This window comes from Hypanus sabinus, chromosome 30 (assembly GCF_030144855.1).
Source record: "Hypanus sabinus isolate sHypSab1 chromosome 30, sHypSab1.hap1, whole genome shotgun sequence".
Classification (NCBI taxonomy): Eukaryota; Metazoa; Chordata; class Chondrichthyes; order Myliobatiformes; family Dasyatidae; genus Hypanus; species Hypanus sabinus.
The window spans coordinates 18235886-18258285 of NC_082735.1; the positions used below are offsets into that span (position 1 = coordinate 18235886).

At 39.5% G+C, this 22400-nt stretch overlaps 1 protein-coding gene across 2 annotated transcripts in view; it reads left to right on the top strand.

The window, feature by feature from the left end:
- The window catches only part of rspo1 (R-spondin 1), a 176461-nt gene extending 155997 nt beyond the window's left edge, over window positions 1-20464 (top strand). For both annotated transcript variants that reach the window (XM_059954375.1, XM_059954376.1), the window contains exon 6: window positions 19756-20464. In XM_059954375.1, coding sequence (XP_059810358.1) covers window positions 19756-19928 — 173 coding nt within the window. In that variant the 3' untranslated portion in view covers window positions 19929-20464. The remainder of the gene's footprint in view (window positions 1-19755) is intronic.
- Window positions 20465-22400: the final 1936 nt, after the last annotated feature.

The following is a 22400-nucleotide window of genomic DNA, read 5'->3' on the forward strand; positions in this document are numbered from 1 at the left end:
TTTGATTTTAAAAAAAAGCTTTCAATAATGCTTTGCTCAGCATTTCTAACTGATGCACCATCAATAACTCACACTGAGACGTAAGGCGAGATATCGGCTTTTATTGACTGGAAGAAGGAACCAGGAGTGAGTGTCTATCATACAATGTCCTGGAGACTGAGGCCGAGCGTCAGGCCGCAGATCTCCTTTATACAGGGGCCTGTGGGAGGAGCCACAGGAGCAGTCAGCAGGGGCGTGTCCCGACAGGCACATAGTTCACCACACTAACCCTGCTCTGTTATCGCTCTTCCTTTGACTCTTACTGTCTATTCCCAGTGTAATACCGAGTGAAACACATTGGGACGCTTAATCCCTGTTCCAAGTTCCTTCCCTGACCTGATTTGGGTTGCAGCACCTCAGCTGGGTCTCAGAAGTCCTGTGACTGGAATAAGCAGTGGATTTTGCTCTTCTTCCCCACCCTGGTGTATCATGAGAGGAGCTTTTCTGCGAACTGCATACAGTATATGCACTGTAGGTGCATGTGTGCACACATGGGTGGAAATATAACTCAGCAAGCATAGCCACATCCATAAAAAGTAATTAAACTAAATAAATAACAGGAATATAAAATGTGGACACCACTGCAGAAGTTGTGTATAGTTAGGAGTGTGTTTAATCCAAAGCAGCTAAACATGATACATATCCAGTTCAAAGTCCATTTATTATTAAAGTAACATATGTATGCATGTATACAACCCTGAGCTTTGTCTTCTTCACATGTAGCCACGAAACAAACAAAAACCATGGAACCAGTCCAAAAAAACTTCAACCACCACCCCCCCCCCACACAGCAAAAGAAACAAATTGCACAAATGGCAACAGAAAGAAAAAAAATGAGCAAAAATGCAGGATATAAAACACAAAATCAAAAGGCATATTTCGAATTCTCGAATGAGGTGTTTCCTGATATTTTAAATTTGGCAGTAGCCTTTCTAATTAAGATGGCAAAAAATCTCTTGTCCTAAATTTGCTGAAGCTGTAGAACATTGGTCTAGATTTTGAAATAAAGCTCACTCTGACCCCATACTGCTTTTAGGAGAACTGAATTACATAGTAATTCACATGCTGAGTTAATTACAACAACTTCAGTCAAATTAGCCCGTGCTTTGCCTTACCGATACTTTATCAAGAAATTTGACTCTCAAAGCTAAGGAGCTAAAATATACTTATATTGGAGTAGGGGACATGCAGTAAGGTGCCGGAAAGTCACAGATTCACAGTTATAGAGAGCTATGGTATGGAGACAGGCCTTTTGGTCCATCAAGTCTGTGCCATCTATCAACCCCAATCATAAATGCGCAGATAGGTTAACCGCAATATATATTCTTCCATATTCTCATTAATTTCCTGCAGATTCTATCACTCTTCTCCATACAATCGGGCAATTAACAGTAGCTACTTTACATAGAACACAGAACAATAGAGCACAGTACAGGCCCTTCGGCCCACAATGTTGTGCCAACCCTTAAACCCTGCCTTCCATATATTCCTCCACCTTAAATTCCTTCATATACCTGTCTAGTAGTCTCTTAAATTTCACTAGTGTATCTTCCTCCACCATTGACTCAGGCAGTGCATTCCATGCACCAACCACTCTCTGAGTGAAAAACCTTCCTCTAATATCTCCCTTGAACTTTCCACCCCTTACCTTAAAGCCGTGTCCTCTTGTATTGAGCAGTGGTGCCCTGGGGAAGAGGAACTGGCTGTCCACTCTATCTATTTACTCATTAACCTACACAAAATAAATAAACTAAATAAAATAAGTGCATCTTTGGAATATGGAAGGAAACCCAAACAATCATGGGAGAAACACACGAACTCCTGAGATCAGAATTGAACTGGGATCTCCGGCATCGTGAGACAGTAACCTCCGTGTGTTCTTTGAGCATCAGCATGCTCCTGACTTCTGCAATCAGAAGGATAGAAAACAAGATGGCAGTGTACATGATTGTCTGTACCACTCAGCACTAAGTCCAAGGCAGATCTCAGTTGTGCTGTGCTAAAGAATAGGCTTGTATTTAGCCTCACAGTTGCAGTGTGAGACCTTTGAATGGAGATACTGAGTTGGAATGAACGGTCAAGTGCAGATAGACAGCTTGCCGATATTGTTTTAGCAGACTTACATATATCAGTTAAATGTGATTTAAGCTGAATTTGTTGATTTTGTATTACTTATTTATCGATTCTAATTGATCATACTTAAAGGTTTGAAACTGTTTTAAAAATCAGAGATATATAAAAACAGCAAGCTTATTGGATAGGGATGGGAGCAAAGCCTTAGGATCATGATTCCTATGCACCACAGAGGGTGTGGTTCATTTCATGGGTTTGTCATGGCGGGCATCTCACTTAGCAGGGCCACAAGGGTTAGCAAGCGTGGAAGATTGAGCCAAACTGCATGGGATTTGGTCCATGAAAGAGGAGTTACTGTTGCAGAACCTATTCACTTGTTAGCCTGAAACATTTTTCCAAAGATTAAAACTTCTTCATTTATTTATAATTATAAGTGAAGCTTTAATCGTGTAATACATCTTAATTAATTATCTCTCTCTGAAGATAAAAATAAATTAAAGTGTGGGATCTCATTCCCTTAGATAATAATCATTATTTGTGATATAAGCAAAGTTTTTTTAAATATCTTTCTCTTTCGGATCCTCTTAGAACATAGAATAGTACAGCACAGTACTGGCCCTTTGGCCCACAATGTTGTGCTGACCCTTAAACCCTGCCTCCCATATATCCCCCCACCTTAAATTCTGCCATATACCTGTCTAGTTGTCTCTTAAATTTCACTGGTGTATCTGCCTCCACCACTGACTCAGGCACCGTTTTCCTTTTGCATTCTCTGTATTTGCTTCCCAGACATGAATTTATATCAAATTATATATTCTAATTTAGATTTTCTGGTTCACCTCTGGATCCCTAGCATTTGCTGCTACAGTTATCTGTCGGGTGGGTGGGTGTTCATGCAAACCTAGAAGTTTACATGTACCTGTTTTGATTTATGTAACCCATATAGTAATTAGGGGTAGACAGTACTTACCACCCTTTAGCAGTGAATATTTTCAAAGTTCAAAGTAAATTTATTATCAAAGTACATATATTTTAGCAGATACAACCCTGAGATTCATTTTCTCATGGGCATACTCAATAAATCTATAGCATAATAACCATAACAGAATCAATGAAAGACTACGCCAACTTTCTATTAAACCAATGTGCAAAACCATGCAAATACAAAAAGAAATAAATAATAATAATAATAATAAATAATAAATACTGACAATATGAAATAAAGAGTCCTTAAAGGTAAGTCTGTTGATTGCGGGAAGATTTCAAAATGATGGGACAAGTGATGTTAACTCCTTTTGTTCAGGAGTCTGATGGTTGAGGGGTAGGAAATCTTCCTGAACCTGGTGGTGTGGTTCTGAGGTTCCTGCACTTTCTTCCTGATGGCAGCAGTGAAAAGAGTTTGTGGCGGGCGTGTGTTGTGATGGATGCTGCTTTCCTGTGACAATGCTCCATGTGGATGTTGTCAATGTTGGGTAGGGCTTTACCCCCGATAGACAGTGTCACCTTCATTACTTTTGGTAGGACTTTCTGTTCAAGAGCATTGGTGTTTCCATGCTGTGCAGCCAGTCAATATACCCTCCACTACACATTTATAGAAGTTTGTCAATGTTTTGGACATCATGCCAAATGTCGGCCCGTTCCTCGGGGAAGTGGAAACACTGTTGTGCTTTCTTTGTAATTGTACTTATGTGTTGGGAGAGGACAGGTTCTCTGAGTGATGGCTGATGAGCTAGCCTCCTGCACACAGAGTGCTTGCATATACCTGCTTTGTAACTGGGAATTCTGAGCCATAACGGAAATATATTTGAGATGATGAACATTTTTTGAAGCGGGACTATTTTTGTAAACTAAAATCCGAATGAGTCGGTAACAGTCGTGCAGTTCAGTGCCGTAACTGATGAAACCGCTGCCTCTCAGTGCCAGAGACCTGAACTTAAACTTAACCTTTGGTGCTGCCTGTGCGGAGTATGTGCGTTTTTCCTGCGACCTTGTGGGTTCCTTGAGGCTACTCCCGATTCTTCCCATATCTTAAAGGCACGTGGGTTAAGTAGTCATTACAATGCGTAAGTGAGTGGCAGAATCTCGGGGATTTGATGAGACCACGGGAAAATAAGAAAGGGTTAAATGTATGATTAGTGAAAATATGAAGTTAATGGCTTCATGATGTAAACATAAACTTGGTGGGTCAAAGGCCTGCTTCCTTGCTGTATCTCTCTATGTCTCTATGTCATCGATTCTGAGTGGCTAAAGAGAAACTCGAACTACTTACTACAGCAAATCAAGCTATATTGAATTAGAATTAACATTGATCCTTGTATTAAAGTTTACATAAAGACAAAATTACCCTTGATTTAATGAGAGTCAGTATATTGTATATACTAACATCCAAGCTGAAAAGATGAGTTTCCAGGGTATTTGGAGGAGAATTAATTTCTTTAAGGGGAAATTCAGCCTGACAAATCTGTTGGAATTCTTTGAAGATATATAAGGCAAGATAGACAAAGGAGAATCAGTGAATGTTATTTACTTGGATTTTCAGAAGGCCCTTGATAAGGTATAGCACATGAAGGTGCATAACAAGGTAAGAGCCCATGGCATTACAGGAAGATTGGCTGAATGGCAGGAGGCGAAGAATGGGAATAAAGGGAGCCTTTCTGGATGGCTATCAGTGACCATTGGTCTGTTGTAAGGCTTGGTGATGAGTCCATTAATTACCATGTTGTATGTCAATGATCGGGATGATAGACTTGATGACCTTGTGGCCAAATTTGCAGATGATACAAAGACAGGTGAAGGGGCAGGTAGTGATGAGGAATCAGGGAGTTTGCAGAGGAACTCGGACAGATTAAGAGAATGGGCAAAGAAGTAGCAGATGGAACACTGTGCAGGGAAGTGGAAGGCCTTGCACTTTAGCAGATGGAATAAAGATGTGGACTATTTTCTAAATGGGGATAGCATTCAGAAATTAGAGTTGCATAGGGACTGGGGAGTCCATGTGCAGGATTCCGTAAAAGTTAACTTGCAGGTTGAGCTGGCACAGAGCAAGGCAAATACAATATTAGCATTAATTTTGAGAATAGGGCTGCAAAGGAAAATAAATCAGCTGTGATAGAAACGCAGAGAACTAGCTGAATGGCCAGAATCTGTTTCCATATCTTATCATCTAAATGGCAACAGGGAAAAGGACATTTAATTGGAAAAATATTTTCAGTCTGACTAGCATTTTTTCACAGAATAAACCTGTTTTAAAAAGGGTGCCACACTTTCCACACATATCCTATCCTTGATAGTCACATTTAGTGAAGCAAAAGTTACTTGTTTGCTAGTGATTATACATTTTAGAACAATACATGTTTATAATAAGTAAATTAAATTGTGTATCCATAATCCACATAGTCTTCAAACTTTTAGTATCTGCTCTGCATCAAACACATTAAATTGTGAATCCATGATCATTTCCTAGTTGATCCAGGTTAGGTTTGTCCCATTGGTACCAGGACATTTTCTTGCAGTTTACATACTCTAAGTCTTCAAATAAAGCTTCAATAATTCAACCTCGACATATAAGATAAGATTTGTGTTTACCTAAATGATGCCATAAAGTTGAGAAAATCTCCTCATAGAAGCTGCGCACTGACCTTCTGTACCTTTTGGGGGAAATTCCACAGTCCCTTTAAACAAACCATTTTCAAAAAAATGTTGTATATTCTTTTCAAGCAGGTACTTTTGCAAATACTGTATTCTTTAGTGCTGAGGAATGTGAAGCAGTATCTTAGGGGTAAAATAAATAAATCAGGATCATTTCAGAGAGATGGTATTTGTCATGTTTTACTGATGATGTAAAAACTCCATTTAACTTTGAAATGATAACCATGCAGTTCCAATCAATCTACACAATGCAACTTCTATACAACCTCAGAGTAATGACACCAGACTGTTGAACTATTAACCTTTAATCTTGTACTTGACTGCATTCACTAACTTGAAATATTATGCATGTTTCATTCACTTAAAGCCAGAATGTCACCATTTTGATAACTGCAAATACCACCAGGCAAAATTTGAGCTGAACCAAATTGTTTCAACGTAATTCATGGAAACTGATTTTTTTTTTGTTTGAAAAGCAGGGGAAGGATAACATCAATGTTGTATTTCATTTTAAAAAAAAAGTATTAAGTGAGAAAGATTGCTGGTTGACAATCCATCTGTTTTACCCTATTCACCAATTTGACCCAAAATGCCAGAGAAATTATTTAAAATTAATTTGAGACACTGTTCAGATAAGAAGGAGGGAAGCCATTTTAAAGAGTTATTATTCTTATATGATAGGCAGTTAGGACAGATGAAGAGACAGGACAACTTTGCCTTCTTTATATCATAATAATAACAATGGGTAAAACTAATGGACTTTCTCTGAGTGTTTGCTGACAAATAAGAGAGGCAGAGAGAGGAATTGGTTGACAGACTTTCAAATTGACCTTCGCTAAATGATGTTTCAATCCAGAGGATGGTTTATGATGAACCCTAACTTTAATAAAGATCAGTGAAGCTTGACCACACTGCTTTCACTCAATAATCAGTGCGGAGAAGGTATTTTCATTTATATTCACTTTAAGTATCAGCCTCAAAGCGATCTGTTTCTCTTTTCTAAAGGGCTTTATAAAAGACGTGGTGAACCACTGCAAACCTTCCAGTGAAGGGTCTCCATGCAACTGGTAGCCATGAAACTTCAGAATTTAAACAATAAGTGATGTTCGACACATTTCCAAGTCAGGGTGGCATGCGATTTAGAGGGGAAATTTCTGGGAAGGTGCTTCCACACATCTGCCAACCTTCTTCTCTTGATGGAAGAGCTGGTAGATTAGAAAGGAGCTATAGGATTAGCCTGAGTAGCTTGGGGTTAGAAGATAGTTACCAATGCATCATGTGAATGTTTAGGGTGATTCATAGGGTATCAATTAAGCAGGGTATTTAGTCCTGAATGGGTGCTAAGGCTTTTGAGATTTGAGAGCTGTGGGCATTATACTCACACAGAGAAGTGGAGAGCATTCCATTATACTCCAGCATTTTGTTATATAGATGGCAGAAGGGTCAGGGTGAGAGGCTTGCAAATACCACAACTAAATCAAGGCTTACAATAAAGCAAATTTATACTTAGCTTTCTAGTAACATAAATATTTCTTAATTATATCAGTAGACTTCTCAACTCTATTTATCAGATCCTTAAACAACCTGACAATGACTAATAGACAATTGGATTTAATCCCCCTGCTTCCCCTTCACAACTCTATTTTTACATCCAGTAGCAAGTTTTTCAATTATTCATAGAAATCATAGTAAGTGATAGTCTGCTTCTGCAAAAAGGTCAATGGCACATTTAATACTATAAGTCACAGGAGCAAAATTAGTCTATTTGGCCCTTTGAGTCAGCTCTGCCACTTCAGCATGGCTGATCCATTTTTCCTCTCAGCCCCAGTCTCCTGCATTCTCCCTGTATCCCTTCATGCCCTGATTAATCAAGAATCTATCAACCTTTGCCTTAAATATGCCCAATGTCTTGGTCTCCATAATTGCCTGTGGCAACGAATTCTCTGGCTGAAGAAATTCCTCCTCATCTCCATTGGACATAGCGTTTTCTCATGGTGATAAGCTCAGGATCATGGGACTGCACATTCTGACATCACTGTCAAATTTAAAATCAGGAGTAAAGTGGTTGATAGGTTTGTAGCACTTCCACTAAGTTATTGGCTTTCTCACTAGACACCAATTACCTGACTGAAATTGAAGAGTTAAAATCAACAGGAAAATGAGGGGAGATGGAATGCTTGGGACTGATCTCAGACTTTGGATTTAACAGAATAATTCAACTTTATAGAGGACTAATTTTGTGTATTTGTGTTGCTGCAAAGGAAATACAATGAAATAAAGGTGACCTGACCAGCAACAATAAGCAGCCTGGTACAATTACAGAAAATACTTAATCAATGGGCTTAGAGATTTGATACTACCAATCAGATGATCAGCAACTATTACCCAAATCAGTAACACTTTTTACACACGTGCATCACTGAAGGTATAGTTGAAGTCTGAACACATAGTGCATTCATAATAATCCACCTATTAAACCACTAGAATAACCTTTAATTTTTTATATTAAAGATATAAAAAATAAAGCTTGAGGAAGTTTGGTACAGGCCCCCCAAATCCTAAGAACTTTCTACAGGGGCACAGTTGAGAGCATTCTTACTGGCTGCATCACTGCCTGGCATGGGGACTGTACTTCCTTCATTCATAGGACACTGAAGAGATTGGTGTGGACACCCCAATGCATCTGTAGTTGTGAACTTCCCACGACTCAGGACATTTACAAAGACAGGTGTATAAAAAGGGCCCGTAGGATCACTGGGGACTCGAGTCACCTCAATCAAAATCTATTCTAGCTGCTACCATCCGGGAAACGGTGTCGCAACATAAAAGCCAGGACCGACAGGCTGAAGGACGGCTTCTTCCACCAGACCATTAGACTGATTAACTCATACTAATTTGAGTGTATTCTATGTTACATTGACTGTTCTATTTATTACAAATTACTATGATTGAACATTGAACATTTAGACAGAGATGTAATGTTAAGATTTTTACTCCTCATATATGTGAAAGATGTAAGAAGTAAAGTCAATTCAATTCAATATTGCACTACATCAGCTGTACTGCGTTTGTGATACCACATGCCATTATTTTCTGACAACATACATAGAAGGAGGCTAATTTGGTCCATTACGTTTATGTTGGCTCACAGAGCAATCTCATTCTTCTCTAATTATCCTGTAACTTATCCTCCCCATGTTCCCAACAGGTCCTCCCAAATAATACAACTCATGTGCAACTAGGGGCAGTTTAACAGTGGTCAATTAACCAACCAATTGGCCTTTGTGATGTGAAAGTACCCAGAAGAATCTCATGGGCTCAAAGGGAGAAGGTGAAAACTCAACATTATTTAGGATTGAGCCCAGGGTCCATGAAGCTGTGAGACTGTGTTGGAGAGTTTGTGATTTACTGCATACCAGCTGGTGGCAAAAGTGTAACATAATGCAACAGCACATTGGTAAAAGCCCTGAGTGGGAAATAGAAGAGGGAAGGAGGAGGAGAAATTGATGTTCATGCCATCATGTTGGAGGCTACCTGAATGAAATACGAGGTGTTGCTTTTCCACACGGAGAGCAAGTCTGCAGCAGTCAATCTACATCAACAGAAAAGCTAAAAAAAAATCATAAGCTCAACAGATTCTGCAAATGCAGGAAATCCACACACTCAAAATGCTGGAGGAACTCAGCAGGTCATGCAATATCTATGGAAATGAGTAAACAGTCGAGGTTTTAAGCTGAGAACCTTCTTCAACACTAGAAAGGAAGGAGGAGGACTCCAGAATTAAATGGTGGGAGGAGGTGAAGGAGGCCAAGCTAGAAGGTGATAGGTGGAGCCAGCTGGGTGGGAAAGGTAAAGGTTTGGAGAATCTGATAAGAGAGAAGAGTGGACCGTGGGAGAAAGTGAAAAAAGAGGGGCACCACGGGATTGTGATAGGCAGATGACAAGAAGAGGTAAGAGGCCAGAGTGGGAAATAGAAGAGGGAAGGGAGAGGAGAAAAATTAGCAGAAGGAGAAATTGATGTTCATATCTAGACAGAATGCGAGGTGTTGCTCCTAAGAGTGGCCTCAGCATGGCAAATGAGGAGGCCAGAGACCAACATGTCAGATTGGGAATGGGAATGGGAATAAAAATTAAAATAGAAATTTCACTTTTGGCAAATGAAGCAGAGGTGCTCAACAAAGCAGTCCCCCCAGTTTACATTGGGTCTCTCCAGTGTAGAGAAGGCCACATTCGGAGCACCGCATACAACAGAGGACCGCAGCAGATACGCTGGTGAAGTGCTGCCTCACCTGGATTGGCTATATGGGGCCCTCAATGGAGTTAATGGAGCAGGGGAATGGGCATGTGTTGTATCTCTGCCACTTGCTGGAAGATGTGCTAGGAGGGAGATCAGTGGGCAGGGAAATCATGGAGGGAGAAATCCATGTGAAAAGTGGAGAGTGAGAGAGGAGGTAAGGATAGGTTTGGTGTTGGGACCATGCAGAAGGAGGTAGAACTTGTAGAGAAAGATGTGTTGGATGCAGAGGGTCATGGGGTGGTAGGTGAGTACAAGAAGAACTCTATCCCCATTAAGGCAGCAGGAAGCTGGAGTGAGCTCAGATGTCCGAAGGAATTCATAACCATTGAGAGAAGATACAATACTGAATAGCTCATGCATAGAATTATACGTCTAGGCCCTTCAGTCCAGCTCACCCAAGCCAAATAAAGTGCCTGTCCAAGCCTATTCATTTCCCTATGCTTGGTCTGAACCTTTTCTACTCATGTATCTCTCTAAATGTTTTTTAAATATTGCAATTACACCCACTTCTGCTGCTCCATCTGGCTGTGCCCACTACCCTCTGAAGGTAAAGTATCTCCCTTAGGACCATTTCAAATCTTTCTCTTCTTACTCCAAACCTCTTGGTTTAAACTCCTTTGCACATGGGAAAAGACTGTAACCATTCGTACCAGGAAGTTAGTGCAGGAATGGGATTGACAGAAGTGCTCTGAGAGGTGATATGAACACAATGGATCAAAAGGCCTCCTCCTATATTTACCAAAGTACGAGAACGTGAGAGCAATATGAGGAACTTGAATCTCTTCATCCGGATTGTGCAGAAGCCCAGGTAAAAATAGCAGAAGGATCACACCATCTCCAGCCCTGATCGCTTGCTGCCTACTCTGTGAAGCAACATGAATGTCCTTTGTGGGCAGATGCTGCACGTAACTCAGTGATCTTATTAACTACCCTCAGCATAGCTGGGAGCAAGATGTCTTGAGCCTCAAGGAATTGCCTGATAATGGCCAGATAATGCTTTGTAAAATCAGAAGGTACTGGAAATGCTAAATGTTTCCAGCCTTTCCCATCTTTTTATTATTAATTCAGATTTACAGTATCTGCAGTTTATTTTTAAACTTTTATTTGTTTTTGTGATGTTGATTGGACCTGTTCCAAAACTAACCCATATGTACTATTCTCAACTAAAAAAAAGCATATTGGACAATACAGCACTCTCTCAGTAATTCTCAAGCCTAGCTTTCTCTACTAATGTCTTTGTCAAATGTTGGAATACAACCAGCAGGACCACTGTTTACCAATATTAGATAATAGTTACCAAGTTATTTTCATTATTTTAATGCCACAATCTGTGTTCAGTTCAGTTTTATTAAGAAAATAAAATATATTTAATTTCATTGTGAGTCACTCAAAGCTGATTTCATTGCTCAATCACACTAATCACTCAACCGATTTTATGCCACGGACCAATACTTTTAATCAAGGCGTCTGTGGACCCCAGGTTGAGAACCTCTGCCCTAAAAGGTGAGTTATCATGGAGCCCAGCAAAGATATCTGTGGACAACCCTAAGTGAAACAGTGTTTGGGACTTGGACAGATGTTTTGAGCTTATGCTAAAGATCCCATGATGAAGTGTTCATACACTCTGCTGACCTTTTGAAGGCAGTTATGCTTCATTTGATCCTCCTGCTTTATTTCTTCACCTAAGATTAAGTAAACTTTTATTACCTCCTTCCATCTATGTTCATTTATACTTCCTTACATCCATCTATTCTATTTGTTTCAAACTCTCCCTGGTCATCAATTCCACGTTCTCATCATTCTGAAGTTACCCAGTTTCTTCTGAATTCCTTTTTGGATTTCATGGTAATTCTCTTTATAAAGATGGCCTGCAATTATAACCATCCCCACAAGGTGAGATATTCTCATTGTATCTAGTCAACCAAGATCTTTCATCATGTTAAATGCCTTTAGTAGTTTACCCTTCTGCTTTATTTTCTCGAGAGGTGGTCCATCCTGCTTATTCTTTCTTGGTCATCTAAATCTCATTTCTCTTATGTAATCTCAGCAAATCTTTTTCCCTCCTCTCGTGCCTCAGTGTCTTTTTTGTAACAAGTGGAAGAAGTGTTAAACCTGCCCCTACATCTCCTCCTTCACTCCAATTCAGGGCTCCAAACAGACCTCCAGGTGAGGTGACACTTCACCTCTGAGTCTGTTGGGGTCACCTACTGTATCCAGTGCTTCCAGCATCGCCTGCTGCATATCAGTGAGACCTAGTGTAGATTGGGAGACAATTTCACTGAATACCATCTGCTAAAAAAAGCGGGATCTCCCAGTAGACTCCCTTTCAATTTTACTTCCCATTCCTAATCTGACATGTCAGTTTATTGCCTTCTCTACTTCTGCAAAGAGGCCCACTCAGGTTGGAGAAGCAGCACCTTATATTCTGTCTGGGTGCCCTCGAATCTGATAACATGAACATTGATCTCCCGAACTACTGGTAATTGCCCCCCTCCCCCATCTTCACTATTCCCATTTCCCTCTCTCACCTTATCTCCTTACCTGCTCAACACTTCCCTCCAGTGCTGCTACCACTTTCTTTCTTCTATGGTCTTCATCCCTCTCCTATCAGATTCCCCCTTCTCCAGCCCTTATCTCTTTCAGCTATCAACTTTCCAACTCTTTACCTCACTCCTCCCCCCTCCCGATTTCAACTATCACCTACCACCTTCCTCCCCTCCCCCCATCTTCTTGCTCTAACTTCTCAACTTTTTTTCCCAGTCCCGATAAAGGCTTGAAGCTTTGGCTGTTAACTCCTTTTTTATAGATGCTGCCTGGCCTGCTGAGTTCCTCCAGAATTTTGTGTCAATTGTTCTGCCTACCTTTTTAATGTGCCTGGTACCATCCTAACCTTCCTAGTCTGATTGATACATCTGTTAAATATTTTACTGTTTTTTATATTTCCTATTTAATATCATATCATAGTTTATATTTAGCCCCAGACTGTTTTTTACTTTGTTTACCCTCCCCACACATTTCCTCCAGTCATATGTCCTACAAAGATAACATGCACCTCTTTCCCTGCGTTCAGTCATTCATCCATCATTCTGCAAGAGTATTTAGTTTGTTACTTTTAGAGGAATGGATTTTTCCTGCCCTCTATTGAAGATCATCTTAAAATCTTAAATACCTACTATTTTCATTCTCCATTTCCCATTTGTGTTCTAACTAAAACTTACAAGGTTCTTATGGGATTAACGGGAAGGATGCTATGAGCTGGGCCATGGCATTATAATAAGATGAAGGTGAGGAGGACTGTTGTTTTCTATCAGACAGCGGTTGGTATTTTGAATTTCCTACCCCAGAGTGCCATGGAGATGAAGTCACTGAATATATTGAAAGCTGGAAAAAAATGTGTTTAAAACAGATAAGTTGAGGAGTTTGAGACAAGAATTAAAAAGTGGTGCAGTGACCAAGATTGGATGAATGACTGAGCTGGTTCAAAGAACACCTTTTTTTATCTTCCTGTCCATCCTGTTCTCCCAAATTCTGTTCTCATCTCTCAAAATTCCTTCAATCTATTATACTGTGTTCTACTTTTAATTATGCATTCTTTGGTCAAATATTCTTTACAGTATTTCTCTTAACTGTCCTGTTTCATTCTCTATTATCAGATCCAATAACAAATCCTCTCTTAAGTTTTTAACAGTGGGTTAGAATGGAGCTCTGTATACATTGCAAGAATAACATGTTCTAATCCCATTTATCTATCTCCTGCTACAATTCACATCATGTTAATTGAAATTATCCGTTATTATTCTTCACTAAAAAATAATTTCCACAATGTTCCACATATTTCTCTTCCTCGTTCCCTTTCCAATTATACTTAGACTGTAGGTCTTATCTTATGGTGTGATTGTTCCTCTTAAAATCTTTCATTTCTTTCCATATGGATTCCATTATTGTTTTAATTAGAGGTTATTTTCTTTCTCTATTCTCATTATGTTTCCCTAATAAGCATTTCTACTGCACCTACCTTTATCTTACTTGGTCTTGCCAAAAATGTTATGCTCATCCACATTTAACTCCGGTCTTGATTTTCATCTCAGTAAGTCCCACTTTTGCTTTTTATTCCAACACACAATTACACAATTACCCTCAATATCCCTGCAGATGGTGCATATATTGCTGTGCAGGTAGTTAAATTTCTCAACCTAGCGTCTACAGACCCCTTGATTAAAAGTATTTGTCAATGGCATAAAATTGGTTGTGCAATTAGGGTGATTAAGCAATGAAATCGGCTTTGAGTGACTCACAATCAATTATAAAAACTCACATGAAATCTCAGCTAGAGTTTGCTAGAAGGAATGTGGGAGACGTTGAGGTCAGCTGGAAGAAGGTTCTATTGTTTTATGAAATCACAATTGAGCTCTTTGGCCACCAGACTTAGTGCTATGTTTGGCATAAGCCAAATGCCGCACATCATCAAAAACACGCCATCCCTACCCATGAAGCATACCATGATTCCCTACTGTGCCTCTTGCTGTGGGGCTGCTTCGCTGCAGCAGGCGCTGGAAGACTTTTGAAGGTAGAGGGTAAAATGAATGCAGCAAGATGCAGAGAAATCCTGGGGGGAATCCTGATATGGTCCTCAAGAGAACTGCAACTTGGGAGAAGGTTTGTTTTCCATCAAGACAATGACTCCGAGCATAAAGCCAAAGCTGCATGGGAATGGCTTAGAAACAACAAAGTTAATGTCCTGCAGAGGCCAAATCAGAGTCCAGACCTCAATCCAACTGAGAATTTGTGGCTGGGCTTGGAAAGGACTGTTACTCACGGACTCCAATGCAATCTGATAGGGCCTGAGCAGTTTTGTAAAGAAGGATGGGGAGAATTGTAGCGACCAGATGTGCAAAGCTGACAGACACCTATCCACACAGACTCAAGGCTGCACTTTGCCAAAGGTGCATCCACTAAATGCTTACTTATGCAAACAATTATTTTGTACTTTATATTTGTAATTAATTTAGACCTTTTGTTGAGATCTGCTTTCACTTTGACAAAAAAGATTCTTTTTCTGGAAACTGATAAAACATGAAAACTTTCGGGGGGGGGGGGAATACTTCTTATAGGCAGCATTTCTCTTCTATTCTGTAATATTTGTCTTCTATTCTATCCTTGCTCTGTCGGCATCCATGCCTTACCTCACTTTATTATTTCCTTTACTCTCCAGTCCTGATTTGTTTATGTTTTCCTTTCTTGTACATTTCTTATGGTTCACCAATGTTGATGGCATTCACATGGAATTGATAATAAATTGGGTCTCATTTCTGGAGGCTTTTAACCTGGCTGCCAGTCAATATCATGTGTAAGAATGTCTTTCCCAAATAACATTGGTTTTCAATTTAACATTACGTGCTAGTTGTTCATGTACAATCTACTCATTAAGCCCTTACATCTTGAGACAGTCTTGTGAATTTCCTGAAGTGCTGTGATAGGTATAAAAGTTCATCTGAATCAGATCAGTCAACCTGAGCCAAATCCTTCTTCAGTTAAGATTTATGCAGCAAGTGACTTGAATACTGTAAACAACTTAGCTCAGAAGGGTTCTGTCATTTTGTCAATACTCAGTGGTGTAGGTCTAACCATAATGGCGAGATTGAAGAGATTCTACTTATTTAAAGAGACCTCTGCAAACAAAATTGTTGCTCTCTATTCCAATACAAAAATCTGGATTTCTCCTTTCCTTAGCTTTTCCCTCTTCAAGCTCTCATCAAGCATCAGGAACTATTTTCTTGGATTTTTGGCGATTACCTCCTACCTTTTGATATTAAAGCTTTATTTCATCCTGTCACCATAAAAAATAATAAAGCCTCTCAGTTACTGTTTCTGGACAGGTGGGTATTTTTTTAAATTTAATGTGAGTTATATTTCAGTCCAATTTACCTGAGACTGACCCAGAACACCATATGTTGATTTTGATAGTAGCAGAAAATATTTGGTGAGGTGGAATGGGAGTTTTTGCATAGGGTGAAGTGTGCTGTAAACTTTGAAAAGAGTCTTCAAATAGCTAGTAGCCTTCCTACAACAAGGGTTCCATTTTAACAGTACTGTGCAAAAGTCTTGGGCTCACTTATATAGCTAGGCTGCCCAAGACTCCTACATAGTACAGTACTTGTCAACGTAGAGTGGAGAGTGAGTTTGTAAATCTGGCAGAAGCAAAGGATGTTGGGAATGCCGAAGGTGGAATGGCATGGGATGTGTGTGGGACAGGTGGCAGGAAAGAAGTGACGGGGTGGGGTATGGCACGGGTGAAGAAACACCCATCCCTGAGGCACCACGCAGGGACATTTGATTGGCTTATTGATCATTATAGAATGCCTCTCTGGTGCCTCCCACTACCTTCCCCTTTTGCAACCATGAATCCCCTCTTCCTGCCCCCTTAACACCCTCAGTCCAAAATAGAGACCCACATGAGAATTAGGTTTATCATTGCTCATATATGTCATGAAATTAGATTTGTTGTGTCACAGTGATACAATGCACTAGTCTTAGACACTATACACACACACACATAGATATAGGTAGATAGATAGTTAAATATATAGATATATATATAGACTTTTGCACAGTACTGAATATGTTTAAGTTTTTGTTTTGTTAGAGTAACATTGCAGATTGTTTTAGTCCACTGCATACTTCTCAATCCTGGACTCCTCTACAGATGTGCAGTAATATTGCCCTGTGCTAAGAAAATGCATATCAGTCTTCATCACTTTAGGTTGTTACATCTTGTACACCAATACAGTGAAAATGGTATGAGCTACATTTTGAAATATATATAATATGAGTGATAGCAAATGAAGCTTTGCAATCTCCAAACCCTTCTGTTTCTTTTTGTTCCATTACTGCCCCCTTTTGCTTGGAATCAGTACTCCCTTTCATCATTTTATCTTTCATTGCCCGATATTCTGCAATGCAACCCTTTTGTTTCTCCTGGCCCTTTTTTCTGCATCTTAACCCTTCTTTATCATTAAGATTTTCTACTTTTTTTGATGAAAGCCTGAAATGTCACTCATCTCTTCCTCCCTCTTGATGCAGAAAGTTCTAATTCTATTTTATAGAATAGCATTTTTATAGAATTTTTATAGCATTGTCAATATCTTGCAGGTTTCACCCAAATGTTATCTTTTTACACTTCCCTTTCTCAGCAACGCTGCTGGGAGCTTTTTTGCTTCCTCCTGAAACAGAAGAAGACCATCCCTATGCACCTCATTCCTCCTTCCACTACCTGACCTATTCCTCACATTGAATAGCTACTTTTTAAACTCCACTCACTCCCAACATATAAGGACCATGGGGGGTAAAACAGCCCAGCAGAGGTACAGGCCCCTGAGGCCACAATGTGATGCAGAACACTTTAAACTAATGACACCAAATCCATTCGGTCTGCACATGGTCCATGTCCCTTCATTCTTTGCATTTTCATGTTCCTGCTTAATACAGCTTTTTAACCTCCTTTATCATAACTGTCTCCATCACCATTCCATGTACCTACCACTGTGTTAATAATTTGCCCCCATACATCTCCCTTGAACTTTTTCCTATCATCTTAAATGCATGTACTCTAGTAATAGACATTTTGATCTTTAAAAAAAAAGATGTCAGCTACAGCCTGTATGCCTCTCATAATTATATAACCTACTGTCAGGTCTCCTCTCCGGCTCCATTGCTCCAGAGAAAACAGTCCAAGTTTATCCAATCTCTCCTTTTAGCACATGGCCTCTAACCCATCCATCTTCTAGGTAAACTTCTCTAACACCCTCCCTAGCCTCCACACTCTTCCTATAATGGCGAAACCAGAATCAAATGCACTACTCCAGATTTAGCCTAACTAGAGTTTTATAAGCCACAACATAAAATGACTCCTTGATTAAATTACCTTCAGTTCTCATTGTGGCATCTTTGTGGAAATTTAATGGTGAAACATTGTTCTTCAGTAACTTGTAACTGAATAATGATAATTTCAAGTTTCAAAGTATTTTGTTATCAAAGTATGAATGCAGTATGCAACTCCGAGATTTATCTTCTCCAGACAGCCATGAAGCAAAGAAAACCATGGATGCTGTTCACGAAAAACATCAACCCGCGCAAAAAAGAAAATCATGCAAGAACATCGAACCCCAAACCCTCAACCCCACCTCGCACAAAAGAAAACAAACAATTCTCACTAAACAGCAACAAGAAAGAAAGGACAAAAGCATAGAATATAAAAATATTAAATTGAAGAAGTCCACGTAAAGTACAGTCCAATCCATAGATGACAGATCCAAAACTTTGGTACCATCCTCTGACAGCATCAAAGGAGAGAGAGGCCTTCCATCAGGAGTAGTGAGCGAGAGATGGCAACACGCCTTCACCTTCTTCTAGCAGCAGGGAGTGGGAGGCTGGTGGATAGTGCTGAACATTTGCTCGCCTTCTGCACTCGCCTTGACGTTTCAATCTTTCTCGACACTTTATTCGAAGAGATTGGCGAGAAATGGCACTGACCACGGGCTTATGTCCAGTCTCTAAACTTCTAGGCCTCGAGGATGCTCACCTCCTGGAATCTTCTCAGGGGCATCACTCAATTGATCTTCAAACTACAGATTGTAGACTCTGTACGAGAAACACATTTAAAATAAAAAGATGTGAAAGAAACAGTTTTGTGAACATGTCTCCCGAGTTAGCTTTGTTCACTGGCGCCACTGTGACCAGTTATAAATGTTACTCTTCTGGATGTGATACAGAGTAAGATGTCAATTGTATACCCATGAGAATCCAGATCCTCTTTCATTGGACCTACCGCTCCCTACTTCCTTTTACACTCCATGTCATGTCGCAAAACTACACCAACACCAAATGCCAAGTCCTGATCTTCAAATCCTATCCTCCAGTTGAACTCTTTCTACTTGTGACAAAAGCTTTAACTCTTTCTCTCTGTGAATCTGCATCCCCTCTGAGAGTTCCTAATGTGTTTTAGCTTTCATCGGATTAGTAACTCCCTAACTATTCTGCTTTTGTATAGAAAATGCTCCCTTAGTAATCCTCCCCCAGGCAATGGCATCAGAGACAGTATGTAATGTAATGTGGTCGTCGCTTCTACAAATTGCTGGAGGGACTCAGCAGATCGGGAGCATCTATGGAATGGAATAAACAATCGATGTTTCAGGTTGAGACCCTTCATTAAAACTAAGATGAAGGGTGCAGAGGAAGGGTCTCGGCCTGAAACGTCGATGTTTACTCCTCTGAGTTGATGCTGCCTGACCTGGCAAGCTCTAGGAGCATTTTGTGTGTTACTCTGGATTCCCAGCATCTGCTGAATCTTTTGTGTTTCTGATTTGCTGTACGTTCTATTCCATTCAGTTCTATTTAGAATTATCTGCTAATTTTTATGCAAGAGAGTTTCTTACCCCTCTATTTTTCTAGCAATAAAATGACATTATGGGGGTCATGGTGATGCTGTTTATAATTGCATAAATATATTAAGAATCAGTGGTGGCATTCAAGGAATGTTATATTATTTCCCTTTGTAATTCTGTATTAAAGCTGATATTTATCCACCTTCTAGGCTCATTCACCATCCACCGCCATGCAGACCGCGGTTCTTCCTCAGCTTGGTAATTATCTGGGGAGCAAGGTTTGCAGAGCAATACTGACAATGTGCCTTTCTGTAACAGGACAAGGAAAAGGCAACAGAAGAAGAGAAAAGCAGAAAGGAGGAAGGAAAGGCAAAGCACGGAACAAAGAAGGCGGCAACAGGCAAAGCAAGAAAGACAAGTCCGGGAATAAAAAAAAGAAAGGGCAGCAGGGGAAGACGCTTCCTGCAACAACCCCCAGCACCAGTCAATAACAGCCTTACTTCAACGCAGACACTTTAACGCTGATGCCTATAAGTCAGCTTTCTGACCTGCCGCACTGCTGCAGAAAGACATAACTACAAGGCTCATGCTTCCCTAACTGTTTCAGAAAAGAAGTGACTTTTTTTTTTGTTTTGAGGACTTAAATATTGCAACCCCATTGCACCTGGCTTCAGTGTATATCTGAAAATGGAATGAAATGGGAATTAAATAATTCAGTGGACACAATCTTTCAGAGGACTGTGTTAGGAACCTTCATCGAAGCAATGACTGAATATTGTAGAGCAGACCGGCTGCAAAACTAATGGAAACAACTGTTCTGGGGAGGGAAGAAATGACTGACAGAATAGCTTCTGAAAATGTGCAAAGATTTTGGCACCAATTTTGGGCAGTTGGTCACTGTGTTGAATGAAAGCTGTAAACCTAATTCCCTGACAGAATATTAGAATGATGCATCATTAAACTGCTTTAAAATATATTTCAAATTAAAATAAGGCAATAAAACATATAACAATTTAAAAAGGATCAATTATTTTAATAGTTACTTTAAAGTGATTCCTGTTCAGTGATGTGATCTTTCAATCTTAACTTGAGATTCCCTTCAGCAGAAAATTGCATGGACTGGTACCTGATATAGAGCAATCAATACACAAGCAATGGACACAGAAGTCTACGTTGAAAAAAATGTTAAATTAATCATCAGCTATGTCAATGGTCTCCAGAATGTCGTTCATCCACTGTTCACAATAAACCTCTCAGGAAAAAGACAATAGACCAGGTTCAGAGGAAAGCAAAACTCTCAGAGCTCTGCAGAGAGCGCAGAAGGAGAATGATTTGGCCAGTAAAAGATTTAACCACAAAGAACCTTTTAAAAGTCAAAATATTGCTTAATTTGGAGGAGTCAACAGTCATAGGGATAACAATGACATAATGCTTGGCAGGAGATGAGAGAAACCAGCAAGTATTGCAGCATGGCTAGAAAAGCCATTCCTTCCAGTTCAAATCCTGATATCCTGTCCAAATTATGTTGTGTTTGCACATCCTTTCCATTTCCTTCTAGTGCTCTGCTGTCCTCAAAGGTGAAGAGTTTTGTAAGTTAATTGGTCACTGCCAATTGTTCCTAGTAGACGAAAGATAAAATTGTCAGATAATTGATGAGAATAAAAGGCAAATAAAACATTAGATTTGTGTAGGATTGGTGGAAGTGTTTAGTTCAGACTCAAACAGCTGAAGAGCTTGTTTCACCGTTGTGTAATTATGACAAACAATTTTAGAAGATCTCATATTTATCCACAGTATAAAATAGAAGACTGGATTGTTGAATGTTGGAATCCTTGTGCCTAGAGTAACCAATCAAATGGGAAAAGAATTGAGCAACAGATGTTCCAAGGAAAAGTTTAGAATCAGGCAATGGAGATGAAAACATCAGTTTTCATGATGGGGCACATAGTTGGTTGAAAGTGGATTTGAAGGCTAAATATGATATGGATATTATGAAATTCAGCCTTGGAGGAAATTGGAGCTGGCACGGTTGACTGGAAGTGACACTTTTGTTATTGCCTCTGTCGGAAAACTTCTGATTCTGGTGATAGATTCTATTGATCCAGAATAGTAGAGTGGTCAAGACATGGTGATCAGGTAGAGATTATGTCATCAGGCGGTGTATGGAAAATTATGCTATTTATTTTTGTAAGGCCACTTATGTTTCTTGATTAGTCAAGGCATCAAAGATCAAGGGGAGATGAGAGGCGAAGGGGTTGAGAGGGATAAGAAATCAGCCATGATGGAATGGCAGAGCAGAATATATGGGTTAAATAGCCTAATTCTGCTCCTATGTCTTATGGTCTTATGTTCCAATGATGTTCCTAAGAAACAGAAAGTAGGTGAGAAATAGGAGTGGCTGAGAATGTAATCTGAATGATCTCATCAGGAAAGAAAATGCTGCATTGATTGACTGGTTACAAACAGATAAGTAATAGTGGCATCAAGCATTCAGCTTGTCTTATATTTAATAAGCAGTTGTGATGGTCATAATGCTATCCATGCTCTGTTATTTCTGGGATACGTTTAGAACTCACTGTTCCCTTCAGACAATCTGCTTATGCATTTTAATGACTATTCATTATTAGTGCAGTTTATGTCAAACAGATATTATTAATATCGAGATTTTTATATCAACCTGGTCCTTTATTTACAAAGCACTGGAGCTACCTATATTTGGCACCAATAAGCTAGAGCCATTATTCCCAATATTTACTCATTTTCTTTTCTTTTTGAATTAGTGTGCTATAAGATATAGTTAATTTTTGTACTTCAAAGATTTTTTTTGAAAGATTAAGCAGCAATTGAACTAAAATACTTGAAGGCATTTTGAACATTTTACACAGATTCACACTAGTTACACTGGCATTCATTCATCTATTCTCTAGTTTGCTTCACCAACTTAAGAAAATTTGTCAAATTTT